This window comes from Mizuhopecten yessoensis, unplaced genomic scaffold (assembly GCF_002113885.1).
Source record: "Mizuhopecten yessoensis strain PY_sf001 unplaced genomic scaffold, ASM211388v2 scaffold7507, whole genome shotgun sequence".
Lineage (NCBI taxonomy): Eukaryota > Metazoa > Mollusca > Bivalvia > Pectinida > Pectinidae > Mizuhopecten > Mizuhopecten yessoensis.
In genome coordinates, this window is record NW_018407082.1 from 963,754 (window position 1) to 978,910 (window position 15,157).

The following is a 15,157-nucleotide window of genomic DNA, read 5'->3' on the forward strand; positions in this document are numbered from 1 at the left end:
ATATTTTTTTTGATCACGGTAGGTCCTATCATATGGCCAAATGCATCAAAAGATGAAACTCAGGTCTGTGGCCAGACCGGTTCGCCTATTTTGGAACCATTCCAGGGTTATCCCTGAAAATGGTTCCATCCAAAATGAGACGAGATACTAACATGTACACTGAGATACAGTGGCGGATCCAGATACCTATCGTGTGAGGTTTCCAAATTTCCAGGGTGTGTGTGTGTTCCATGTGTGGAAAATTGAGGAAAATTGTGAAAATACATGATTTAAAAAAAACATCAGGCTGGGGGGGGGGAGGTTGTAAATGCTAGGTTTTCAGAATGATCAATTAGAGAAGTATAAAATTAGCTTGTAAAGCAACGTATGTCCCTGTTTGAAACGCGATCATAGTAGGGGAGGTAACTCTGATCAAAGCTGATGGAACTCTCCTTTACGGAGGTAAATTTTACTTCCTGGAAAAGTATCGCGGACAGTTTGGAGTGACAGGTAAAAAATGTGATAATTTGCACGATTTGGGTTAGAATTTGAGTTTACTTTATTTCAGAAAACAAATTTATATATTGGCGTTATGGTTCAAACTAAAAATGATATATTTGAGGATGATTTTTTAAAAATGTCTTACCTGTTTTTGGACAGTTGACATTCGTCCCAAGACAAAATAAGTGTATGGGTGTGGTCAACGATCGTGAACAAGTGTTGATTTTTCTGCCAAAAATAGGATATCGATTAAGTTCAGACTTTTCAATGGACTCTTGCGGATCAAATAGTTAATAGGTATCAAGCTAGCATAATAAAGATCCTATATGCTCAGGTAGAACACTGCTACCACTAGTACTGTGAATAGAATGCATAGATATTCCACTCGTACATCAGAAGATAAACATATCATTTCAATCTAAGGTAGAAAATTCGCCAAAGATAATAAACTAATCCCATTTAAGACGTGTATTTAAAACAATTATGAATGTATTTACAACAAGTATGAGTGAAGTATTGAAATTATGCCTAAATGTGAATCACCAAATGGGAGAAAAGTACTCGGAACTACTAGTCCTTCTCTTTGTTGGACAGGAAGTAAAACCTCTTTTAATGAAGGGCCCACAGTTGAGATGTGGCCAATATATGCCACTTCATGCAAATGAAGTCAGTGAAGTAATGAAACAAAATTTTGTCAATCTCTTATAAAAAATGCTTTTGTAATTTTCTGTCGAGAGGATAAATATCAACTCACAGCAAACACAATTCATGGCAAAGGTACAGAGAAATGACCCAGATAATCATTTAACATCCATGTCATACTGTCAAGTGTGTCTTCATAATGTTTTTTGTTCCTCTCTTTCTCTGTCTTTAGACAATTATTGCAGATTCTACAAAAATCAGAGCAACTACTCTTATCTTTAATATTTTATTTCAGTGCCAGCAGATCAGTTGTCCAAAGCTCACTTCAACGATGTAACCAACCGAACTAGTGAAGTTTATGTCCTATAAAGGGGGATAATTCTGTTGACTACTGAGTACGGATCCTGATAATGACAATGGGGGACAGCAACAAAGCGCTGTATGCCAAAATGATAGTGGATGTGGTCATTGGACCCGTGTTGGAGAGGGTATGTCATTGAGTCTGCATTTATCATATTTTGAGCAAATTTAATAGCCAGGAAGTTTTAAATAATTTTTCTATTCCAAAAGTCATTCCGTGTGAATTATTCAATAACCAGAAATTTGACTGGAATAGATAACTGAAATAATGTTCTTCTAAAATTGTACTGAAGACTTGATTCCCAATCTTCAGAATATATTCTCACAATAGCCAAGCTCAAAACTAGTTCAATTCAATGAGCTGGTTCCTTTAGAAACCAAATTGCACCTTATTCCAAAAGGTACTTTTTGGGCAGAACAATAAAGAATAGAATATAGGTACAGCAGTAGGATGATTTTGGTTAAAACTGTTGACCTTTTAATTGGAAATTGATGGAGATATTTGTGTTATGATTGTTACAGCTGGAGAAGAAAGACATATCAGTAGCCCAGACACTGAGAGCTGCGTTTGCTAAGGTGAGTCATTACACCTGTATTTACAGTAACAATTAAAGTAGGTGAGTGGGTGGCGCAGTGCATATTATAGTTAACTTTCACAAAGATGGCTGGGGTCAGACTCCCTTATGGGACATGAAAAAGTGTTGGGTCACCTGCTTGATCACATACTATAATTCTTTAATTGTTTTCACAAACAGCCATTGGCTATGCGTTGAACTACTAACACATAAATATTTAATATGACAATTATCCATGGACATCAATTTCCACAATATTCACCGATCATGACCACATAGGGTTTTCTACTGGTACACATTAATTAAGACACTCTGTGGGCCTCCATCAGAGCCACACAAGAGTGATTGATATGATTTAAAAAAAAAATGTTGCAAAAAGGAATAAAACTTGTGTATATAACAAAGGTTTTTTTGTCAGGTTTGATGCCAAAAATTCCATGGGAAATAAAAACTGTTTATGCTGCATATGGCATTTAAATGTAAATAGCTTTGCTAAATACATGATTTCAGGTCTTTTAAATGCGATATAGATAAAATAATTATCCTTTGGTAGGTTGAGTAGAAATCCCAATGCATGTATTTACTTAGTAAGAAACTGTGTTATTTTGACATGTTTATTACTAATAAAATAAAATATCTAGTTTGTCATTTGGACTTGATCAGAAGTAATAAGGTAACAACACATTTGCAAAACATGCATGTGATAGATAAATACCTACTGTCACTTTAGATCCAAGCTTTTGTATCTCTTCATCAGGGCTTTGACCCTGTTTTCAAATATTGATGTGAGGACCATCTATTCCCTGATGAAGGGCTAAACCGAAAGTTCGAAAGTTTAGATCTAGAGTGACTGTCGATATATATTTTATTACGTTCCCTGTAGGTACATTGTATTACACATTCAGTTATAAGATTGTAATGTTAAACTGTTATTGCGTGTTTCAGTGTGACAATGCGCTACCAGGCTTTACATACGACTATATGAGGGGGATGCTACGGAAGGGAGACATCCATGACAGATTTGACATGTGTGCCACGCTCCTGTACCTGGGAGGCTCCCAAGATTCAGAGGGTAAATGATCTCACAGAATAGTAAAATCTATAACTTGTGGCTAAGTGAGATCAGGTTATCTTGGTCGAGGGGTTAGATTCTGTAACATAACCCAAGCCAACACTCCATTCCAGGTTGGAATGTTACAGACTGATATAACCTGATCTCCTTCAGTTACAGGACATTTTTTTCTTTCATCAACTTTTTACTTTGTTTGTTTTTGGGGTCCTGTGAGTTGCTGATTTCATCTTTTAATATTCCTCATTTTTTGTCTAGAACATGTGGAATTTTATAATAAACCTTTCGCTTTCAGTTCTAGTATTTTTTTCCTTCCAGAATTAAAGATTAACCGCCCAGAGCCAACATTCCAGGAGCTTAGTAAATGTGCCACAGCCCTGAAGAAAATCCTAAGCCGCATTCCAGAACAGATTTACAACAGGAAGCAGTTCCTGGAGACCATTAAGTATGCTGGACGTGGCCCAAGTCATAAGAAAATGAACAAAAACAATTACATTTGTCCAGAAAGACATCGTCTGAACACAATATTTTAAGTAACAGTATGGCTCAAGTCATGTTAAATTCCATAAAACAGATCATTTTGTCCAAAAAGTTGAATACAATATTTTATGTAACAGTTACAGAAATATTATGTCTTAAAGAAAGCATATCTAGCAGGATAAAACATGTTCTCAACCAGGCAGAAAGATAATACATTTTATGGAAACCAAGCTTCAGGATTTACTGTCTTGATTGAATAACCTTTTTTGAAATTGATGTTTTGTTTTCAAGTTTTCTTTGAATTCCTTTATTTAAACTTCTAGAATAATATTACATGTAATTTGCCAAATTTAGCAAGGGACATTAAATAAATGTTATTTTCTGAAAAGGCTGGTTTTATGAAATAGTCCAACTTGTGTGTGAATTGTGTCTTACTGAATGAAATATTTTTGACCTGTTCCATGGACAACCAGACATTTTATATAGATACACAGTTCTCCAAGTTTGTTATAGTGATGTTAACAGTTGATCGTTTACTTGCAGGGAAATAGCAAGTGCTATAAAACGTCTACTGGATGCTGTCAACAGAGTGATAGCAGAGGTCCCTTCCACAGATAATGGCAGCAAGCAGGTACAGGGTCAAGGTCACCCTTCAAGGTTGTAAGGGTCATGGTGGATTACTATTAACTTTTATGTTTGGATTTTTTTTGAGAATAAGATATATATTAAAATTAAAGATTATCGTAGCCTGAATCTGTTGAACCTTTTTATGCAGAAATTATATTTATATGGGAATTATAGGAATTCTATTTGGATACATGTACTTTTCACTGCAGTTAATTTTTGCCCTTTTCACTTCCTCTGTATTGAGGGTGGCAGCACATGTCACTGTACAGCTGTGTTCTTTTGGTGTGCAGTATATGTTCATTGTCTTTCAATTTTTATTCAAAGAGCAACAGAAGTACAGCAGTTCTGTAAACAAATTCTGCAATAAGTCGTTTTTCAGATCAAAGAAACAGAAACTTTACTTAGTTTTGGTGATATGAATAAAAATTTAAAATTTTCTTTCTAAATTCAAGAAATTCTACTTTATGCTATGACAAAAGAAGTATTGACGTTAGGATTGTCCACGTTATGACTTGTTATTTTTTAATTCATATATTTTTCAGATTTTGGAAGAAAGAAAGAAGGAGTTTGTAAGATATTCCAAGAGGTTCAGCAACACGTTAAAAGATTTCTTCAGGGACAATAACCAGTAAGTAGTCATACATGTCAGTCTAAGTTGTCTGCTGGTTGTAATCGTATTATATCAAATTATCAGTTTCCATTTAATATGCAATATGTGTTGCTTGTCAATCTTTCTGACTTTAATATTACCATGGATACTTCCTGTTTTCCAAAGTACACTATTTTGACATAAGTAGATAGAGCACTGATTTGTTTTATAATTTTAGATATGCATTAATTTTTAAATTTCAACTAACAAAGATATAACATAAAAAAAATAGCACAGCATGATCATTTCTTACTCCATAATTTGCAACACTGAAATTAAAAATCAAAACCTAGGATCTTCATGGTTTAACCCTGTTATTAAGTTTTACTAGCCTGTAAGCATCGTCACCAACAGACTTTATTAGCCAGTTTATTGATTAAAACAGTCATCTTTACATGGCTAACAGTAACTGTTTAATCAAATAGGATTGACTTCTTACCCGTGATATACTTCCTTGAATTTAAGGGGAATTTATTTAGTCTTTGGTATTTTCCCAAATTATCTGTTATGCCAATCTGTTATCAATCATTCAGTTAATTTATCAAATGTGACCAATGACCGATACAAAACACCCACCGAGTGTGGGATTTCATTGCTTCTACAACCTATTCATCAACTTCAAAATGTTAAACTTGAGGGGTTAACCCATTCTCCCCCAAAGTCGCATTTGAACCTTACCAAATCAATGAATGGGCAAGTCCAGTTTAGATATGTAGGGGTGAATGAGTTAAAGTCTATAGTGGACATGTAAAAAGTCTGTTCTTAATTTATAAAAGAAACTCTCTATAGTTCATTTGGAATGTGAAAAACCCAAGGAGATTGACCAATGTTGACTAGTGAAGGTGGTAAGTAGGGTTACATTCGTGTATCCCGGTTGAAACGGTTCAGGTGGCACAGAAATATTCCACGAACAACGAACATACGTGGACCGTTCTATAGGCAGATAAGTAACCGGAGGATAGATAACAATGTATTGAGAACATTATGCCCTTCTTTCACATGTCCACTGAATTACATAATGTATATTAAAAACTATATTTGGCTTGACATTGTTTTAGAAAGAAATAACGCAAACTAGCAATTGTCAGCATTTTAGTTTTAGTCAGGTACGTTGACGTCTTGACCCCTCAATCTACACATGCTGAATATTCCTGAGGTCAGCCTCGGTTCAGATCTGCGCCTGTCGTTTTCTTTCAGGTTCAACCGTTTCACCTGGTTGAACTGGATACGTGAAAGGGGCCTTGGTCTGGAGGTTAGAGGAAGGGAGATAACTCTTGTGATTTCAGTAATTGAGAATTTAACATGAGTAGTAAACATTCACAGCATGCAATAAGGCAATGAGTATATTGATTAGGTGAAAAGGTATTAAAATAACCAACTTGACCAATAATGAGGTGTAAATATAACAATTTACTCCCTTACCACAGGCATTTTCAGGGTAAAATTTGCTAACTAATTGAAATAAAGTGAATGTGTGTTTCATTACCGATTTAATAATAAAAAAGATTTATATGTCTCCATTATTGTCTATATACTGTGAGGCCAAACAGTAACAACAATCTCAAAACTCAAACATATTAATTTGGTATATAAAAGAATCGGAGAACGATATGGCTTCTATAAGTCAACATGTTTTGATAATTTCTCAGCTCACGCTTTGAAGAGCAGCATAAATCTGGGCGATTTAACAATCGTTCGCCCCGTTGTGCGCTTCTCTTCTCACAACTGTGCAATTTGGTACAATTTGTTGGTCAATATTATGGAATGAAAAAAATATGGATAGCTCGTATGCAATAATGTACACTATATATTAGTGTAGTTTCTCATCACGATAATTAAGATTATGTACAATTTTTCATAATAATAATACTAAAATATTTTATTTAAGTGTCACACATAGTGTACATAACACATCACTTTTACAATGTGTGTAACACAATAAACGGTGGTCGTTAAGACTGTCAAGAATGGTTTTGGCTCCTAGCTAGGTAACAGAACAGGTAAATAACAATTTGATGAGTGACCAGAGTTTTACCTGGCATGTGTCTGACACGTAGAGCTGCTATGTGATACTGATGACCGTTATGAAAACACAACTGGACGTTTAGTATTTGTTATTTGCATTCGTTTTGGTCTATACATGTGGCTCCCCTTCACCTGGCTTTCACACCTGGGCAAGTTACGTAAATGCCCCAGGCGGGGGAAAACTACGGTCATGATACAAACTGACTATGTTTACCTGTGTTGCCGAGACTGTGGTGTAATTTTTCAATTAAGGTTGTTTTTAAAAACCGAAAACACCATTTCTAAATTTAAGAAAGTATAGACAGAAAGATATATGTAGATGTAGCTAGAATATAGAACAAACTGCGCGCACCGCACATAGTGAAACGTTGTAAGATCCCACCACTGTATTTTGTTCTATTTCAACATTGCTTTTTTTACTTCATGTTTGTCTTGTTCCAGGTGATATCACAAATGTCATTGTTGCATGTTGTCGTAGTTCTTACACTTACAATAATGTTAATAACTGAGGTTAAGTAATCTACAAATACATGTATATCGCATTGGTTTGTTACATTTTTACCAGTGAAATACATTATAAGGTTTTTCTGTGAAAATAAAGTCAATATTTTTCTGTTTCGGGTATAAAATGTTATTCATGTCATAAATGTACCCAGTCGTAAAGATATGAAATATTGTCAGCTATGTTTTGATTGTATGAGTGAACCTATTCCAGGTCATATTATCCCGATGAGCAATTAGTAAAGGTGTCGTATACTGGTTTTACAATGTATGTATCGGAGAGAAGCTTCGTTATGTAAGTCAATCCCTATTTACTGGACATTAACAGTTTGCTGGTGGAAAGGCTCTCGTGAACGGAATCCTTGCTTTTATTATACTACGATATGTTACTTTCTGTAGGGAGATATTAGGTAATTGGAACTGTTTTTGATTTTGAACAGGGTTTTGTCTTCTGTTTATTATATTGTATGATAACGGGGACAGAGCATGTTTTTGATATACCGGTACACAGATTTTTTTTTTTCTTTTTTTTTTCTTTTTTTTTTCATCATTGCTGATTTTCTGAAATTCCTATACAGTATTATGTTTTTTTTTTAACATATATATACTTTTTTTCTGGGTTAGGGAGATAAGTCACAGACGTTTTTATACATCTTTCGTGATAAACAAGAATTTAGTTTTCTGCTTCATTTTATAAAAGAAATCTTTAATTATTTTTTCTTGCATGCAAAATTTCTACTTAAATTCTGATAATATCTGTATATTTGTATATACTGTAATATTAAAGCTATTACGTATTTGCATGCTAAACTAGCTACACTGAACCTGATGTACATAAAAATGGACATTTTATAAGCTTTAGCAGTTCTGATTGGTAGCTGAGACTTTCACAATCAGATCAGCCAGCCCATATTTATTGGGATTTAACAAAATACACAGAGAGGTGCAGTCACAATAAGCCTAGTATCACACAGCATCTCAACTACAATATTTCTCTTACCGGTAAGTGTAAAATCCCAAGGCATATACAGTAAAACCTGCTTAGTCCTAACACAGAGGAGTTAAACGGATACCCTTTCTAAATCCAACAGGAAATACCCCTACTTACTTACCTCCAACAGGAAATACCCCTACTTACTTACCTACAACAGGAAATACCCCTCCTTACTTACCTCCAACAGGAAATACCCCTACTTACTTAACTCCAACAGGAAATAGCCTACTTACTTACCTCCAACAGGAAATACCCTACTTACTTACCTCCAACAGGAAATACCCCTACTTACTTTATTAGGAAGGAAATACCCCTCCTCACTCCTTACTTAACTCCAACAGGGAATACCTCTCCTTACTTAACTCCAACAAGAAATACCCCTCCTTACTTACCTCCAACAGGAAATACCTATCCTTACTTACCTCCAACAGGAGATACCCCTACTTACTTACCTCCAACAGGAAATATCCCTCCTTACTTACCTCCAACAGGAAATACCCCTCCTTATTTACCTCCAACAGGAAATACCCCTACTTACTTACCTCCAACAGGAAATATCCCTCATTACTTACCTCCAACAGGGAATACCCCTCCTTATTTACCTCCAACAGGAAATATCCCTCCTTACCTCCAACAGAAAATATCTCCTATTTACCTCCAACAGGAAATATCCCTCCTTACTTAACTCCAACAGGAAATATCCCTCCTTACTTAACTCCAACAGGAAATACCCCTCCTTAATTAACTCCAACAGGAAATACCCCTACTTACTTACCTCCAACAGGAAATACCCCTACTTACTTACCTGCAACAGGAAATACCCCTCCTTATTTACCTCCAACAGGAAATACCCCCCCTTACTTACCTCCAACAGGAAATACCCCTACTTACTTACCTCCAACAGGAAATACCCCTACTTACTTACCTCCAACAGGAAATACCCCTACTTACTTATCTCCAACAGGAAATACCCCTCCTTACTTATCTCCAACAGGAAATACCCTCCTTACTTACCTGCAACAGGAAATACCCCTACTTACTTAACTCCAACAGGAAATAGCCTACTTACTTACCTCCAACAGGAAATACCCTACTTACTTACCTCCAACAGGAAATACCCCTACTTACTTAACTCCAACAGGAAATACCCCTACTTACTTACCTCCAACAGGAAATACCCCTACTTACTTACCTCCAACAGGAAATACCCCTACTTACTTATCTCCAACAGGAAATACCCTCCTTACTTACCTGCAACAGGAAATACCCCTACTTACTTAACTCCAACAGGAAATAGCCTACTTACTTACCTCCAACAGGAAATACCCTACTTACTTACCTCCAACAGGAAATACCCCTACCTACTTAATTCGGACAGGAAATACTCCTCCTCACTCCTTACTTAACTTCAACAGAGAATACCTCTCCTTACTAACCTCCAACAAGAAATACCCCTCCTTACTTACCTCCAACAGGAAATACCTATCCTTACTTACCTCCAACAGGAAATACCCCTACTTACTTACCTCCAACAGGAAATATCCCTCCTTATCTCCAACAGGAAATATCCCTCCTTACTTAGCTCCAACAGGAAATATCCCTCCTTACTTAACTCCAACAGGAAATACCCCTCCTTAATTAACTCCAACAGGAAATACCCCTACTTACTTACCTCCAACAGGAAATACCTCTACTTACTTACCTGCAACAGGAAAAACCCCTCCTTACTAACCTCCAACAAGAAATACCCCTCCTTACTTACCTCCAACAGGAAATACCTATCCTTACTTACTTCCAACAGGAGATACCCCTACTTACTTACCTCCAACAGGAAATATACCTCCTTACTAACCTCCAACAGGAAATATCCCTCCTTACCTCCAACAGAAAATATTTCCTTACTCACCTCCAACAGGAAATATCCCTCCTTACTTAACTCCAACAGGAAATATCCCTCCTTAATTAACTCCAACAGGAAATACCCCTACTTACTTACCTCCAACAGTAATACCCCTACTTACTTACCTGCAACAGGAAATACCCCTCCTTATTTACCTCCAACAGGAAATACCCCTACTTACTTACCCCCAACAGGAAATACCCCTACTTACTTACCTCCAACAGGAAATACCCTCCTTACTTAACTCCAACAGGAAATACCCCTCTTTACTTAACTCCAACAGGAAATATCCCTCCTTACTTAACTCCAACAGGAAATACCCCTCCTTACTTCCTCCAACAGGAAATACCCCTACTTACTTACCTCCAACAGGAAATACCCCTACTTACTTCCCTCCAACAGGAAATACCCCTACTTACTTACCTCCAACAGGAAATACCCTCCTTACTTAACTCCAACAGGAAATACCCCTCTTTACTTAACTCCAACAGGAAATACCCCTCCTTACTTCCTCCAACAGGAAATACCCCTACTTACTTACCTCCAACAGGAAATACCCTCCTTACTTAACTCCAACAGGAAATACCCCTCCTTACTTAACTCCAACAGGAAATATCCCTCCTTACTTAACTCCATCAGGAAATACCCCTTCTTACTTACCTCCAACAGGAAATACTTCTCCTTATTTATCTCCAACAGGAAATATCCTTCCTTACTCAAAGTACAGGTTAAAAAAGGTTGTAAACAGTAGTTATTTGTATGTCAGGTGTGAAGCTGTCAGATCAAATAAATATTTATTTCACACATTTTTAAAATCAGTATTTTTTGTTTTCAAAGCTCAACAAAAAACCCCGAAAAATTGTTTTACTAAAGATTCAATAAGAAATGTTTTTCAACACAAACACAATTAATGAAAATAAATGTGACCTACAATATTTTGTAATTAAAACCAAAGTGAAACCACTACATTCAAACTGCAATCTACAATACATTGCATCTGAACCACAACAGAATATCAAAACCTGTACCACAACAGAATATCAAAACCTGTACCACAACAGAATATCAAAACCTGTACCACAACAGAATATCAAAACCTGTACCACAACAGAATATCAAAACCTGGTTGAGCCTGAACTGCTAGGTAGACAGTATTATTATGTGGTTCTGTCAAGTTTGATATAAGTGGGTCTATTGTGTGTAATAGTTTAAAAGATGTTGTAGTCAATGTTTTGTGAGACTGGGTTCTGGTCTACTAAATTGAATGATGAAAGCTTTGAATATCAGTTATACATATTATCATTATTCATTTATATAAAAGCATTGCATGCCATATTTAACAGTGTAGTAAGTTGGCTGGCTTTACATTTACAATACAGTATTATGCATGAACTGAAATTAAAGATATATCAATATCAAAAATTGAAAAAAATCATGCTAGTTATCATATCTTACTATTGAGAAAAAATAATTAATTACAGATATATCATAAAATTGAAAGACTTTTTTAATATTTTATACAAGATAATTTTTCAAAAAACCCCAGGAAAACATCTAAAAAATAGTTTCATCACAATGAAATCTCTTGCATCGTGTCACCACATGGTACAGCTGTTAACTAGTGTTTAGGTTAAGGTTGAGGTGAAGGTGGAAGTAATTGAGTTTTATCTTAAAGTTTTCACAGTTGCATAGTTCATTCAGAGTATACACTAGCTGGAATAAGTCAAACTCGGACAAACAAGAAGGTGTTAAGAACTCAAGTTATTAAAACATTATATATTGTGGGAAATGTAGATCTTAATTTTCAGGATGACAACTATTATTCTGAAGTTGACATTGTGTGATACAAAGAATGATTTTTGCTGTATTTTCTCGTCCAATACCACATAAATGGATAGAATTCTGAAAAATAATGTAAATTCCTTATAAGTTAGGGGTGTTCAATTCCACTTGCCAAGTCCCCAGGGCTAGTAGATTTTATTTCTGTATTATTGAACAATTTACAATGAAAATGTTAGTGTGGCAAGTAGATTGATTTCAATATCTGTCTGTGGGCTAGTTATCTTGATATGAAATTGTACACCCCTATATTTAAAATAGAGGGATTTGTGTTTTTACTGAAGATTAATTTGTCAACTTTTTTTTATCTTTTCCACAGAAATCAAAGTGTCTTCATCAGTGCCAACTACCTGATATACCAGACCAACGTCATCCTCAGATGTGTCAAGAATGAATGCTGTTGACCTTGAAACTTAAATAACAGTGTTAAATATATAGAAAATGAAAGTTACAGAGATCATCGTGTTAAATATATAGAAAATGAAAGTTACAGAGATCACCATGTTAAATGTTTGGAAAATGAAAGTTACAGAGATCACCGTGTTAAATGTATGGAAAAAGAAAGTTTCAGACAGCCAGTGTTCCACAGAATGACTTTTAATATCAAAGCTTTATTACTATTGTGTTATATCATTCTCAACTACATTAAGTAAAGATGTGGGCAAAGCTAGGCTTTTCAAGCACATTTGATTGAAACAAGGCTAATGAAACAAAATTGTACTGAAGTTTCAGCAGATGGAAGATTTAGAAAAGTGCTTTGAAAATTCCCTACCATCATGCTGGCTTTTTTTCAGTTCACCAAGGAATTCTATATCTGTGCAACAACATGTATAAACGAACATTACAGAGAGAAAGACTGAATAGTTTTGTTACCTTTTACAGGCTTGAGTTTATGTACATATTTATATTTTTCACACAGATCCTCAATATATTGTAGGGGATAAAGACTGCTGTAGAAGGAAGCGAAAGAATTTAGTGAATGAAACTTAAACGCCACTGGTTAAAACTTTTATAAATAGATAACATATTGTAACAAAATCATTCCACGTACAGTACCTCGTACTTGTCAAAGCTATCATATGTGTAACTTATATCATTTCTATACTCACGTTGGTGATGGTACACGTCCTACAGTTACCTCCCCTTCTGTTACTACAGTAGAACCAGTCTCAGAGATTATCCTTCTGTTAAGAATCAGTACCTGTCTTCAGAGACCACCCCATTTTATCACACTGGACAGTAGAAAAGTGCTAGTGCTTCATGTGTCATATATGGGAACCTTTGGCATAGTTATGGGGTTATTGAAGAAAGGAGGTTCATTTTGAATTCTTTGCTTCAAATGGATATTGGGATGGTGTAAATGAAAACCCTGTGTAGAACCTGGCCGGAGACAGCATCCCTTGTTACTACTTTAGAACCTGTCCTGAGAGACCACACTAAATAACCTGTCCTTATTAGAGATCATGCATATCTCACAATGCTAATGTTATAGAACATTTTTTTAAGATATCATATCCTGCCATGGTCATGATCTTATGAACACCTGACAAATTACTTTTGCTTATTTTCATAGAACAATATGTACTTGATATGTCAACTTGTTATTGTGTACAAAAGAAGAGATCTATTAATGGTAATGATAATAATGACTACATGAAACATTAGTGACACTTGTTCATTATATATTCTGGTGTGAATTGTCTCCTGTCAAACTTTGCTCTACATAGTTTTGCCTTGTGTCAAGTTTTTACTCTGAAGAGAAGAAATGAAAATTTGTGAAAAAAAGTACAGTATTTGAATTTAATATTTAAAGTTTTCAATGAATTACAATGCATCAAAAATCTATTTGGAGGATTTCATAATGAATATACCTGGTAATAAAGTTATTTATCATGTAGCGGCCTATGGAATTCAAATACACAAAGTGAAATATAATTATGTAAATTGTGAATATTTAATATACAGGTGAGGAAGTGTTGTAGTTTTATAAATATCCTAATTTGTGATAATTTGACATTTTACAGGTGTCTGGATCACAATAATCTTCATTTTGTGACTTAAAAATATAAATGTCCCTTGGGCTCATCACCAAGCAAGAAGATGTCTTGATTTGTCCAAAAAGCTGCTAGCTAAATACTGTAATAAGTTGGGATATTTATTTTTCATTTTGAAATGAGAAAAAAGCCATACAGGTGTATTTGTAAATAAATCTGCCAAGAAAGTACTGTTGAATATGAATCATTGAATCAAAACGGTTGCCTCTATGGTTCCAAATGGAACCACACATACCAGTACAATATATCAGTGTGAAGCTTATATATAATAACTTATCTCAAGTTCCAAAAGACATTTAGCATACAATTGGCATCAACAAAATGGTTTTGAATGTAAAACGCCGATAAATAAGTGATGTTATTTTGTAATTCCAGGCTCTGTAGGACTATGTTGTGAGCCTGTGTAAGATTTGGTTTGATAATGATACACATGTTGTACCACACAGTGAATGTGTCCTACTATGCATGTTATATATACTGTACCCAGATATTTTACTGGTTTTTGTTTTTATTGGGTACTTTTTGAAAAGTGAGCAATCTTTCTCTCTTCTCTGTTTATAGAGACAGTCACATCATCTTAATTCCCCTGCAAAACATTTAAAACTTTATCAAAACCTTGTTATATTGCCACCAGTTGCCGAAGAAATATTTGACATTTTAACGGGGTAATATATTGAAGTAGACGGAGAACTGTTAAAGGAGAACCCTTATGATGTCAGTAAATTAAATGAGATAATACTGTATACCAGGATTGTTTTACCTTTTTTGCCCTTCGTAATGAAGGCAAATTTATCCTTATAGCAAACATAAGTAAACGACATCATAAAACGAGTATTTAAATGCATAGGGTGAAATTGAAACTGGGCAAATATGGACGTTTACAGCTATGGTCGTTTACAGCTACGGGCGAAAGGTTGACTAGGTGAAAATACTCTGTTGTACAGGGCACTCTAATTATACCG

The 15,157-nt window shown here is 35.2% G+C and overlaps 1 protein-coding gene across 1 annotated transcript; it reads left to right on the top strand.

The window, feature by feature from the left end:
* Positions 1 to 380: 380 nt before the first annotated feature.
* Positions 381 to 14,935, top strand: LOC110453786 (programmed cell death protein 10-like). The gene is made up of 8 exons (XM_021502938.1): positions 381 to 489; positions 1,418 to 1,610; positions 2,005 to 2,058; positions 3,003 to 3,129; positions 3,445 to 3,571; positions 4,150 to 4,237; positions 4,776 to 4,861; positions 12,461 to 14,935. The coding sequence occupies exons 2-8, from the start codon at positions 1,533 to 1,535 to the stop codon at positions 12,543 to 12,545; spliced, it is 645 nt and encodes a 214-aa protein (XP_021358613.1). The 5' UTR covers positions 381 to 489; positions 1,418 to 1,532; the 3' UTR covers positions 12,546 to 14,935.
* Positions 14,936 to 15,157: the final 222 nt, after the last annotated feature.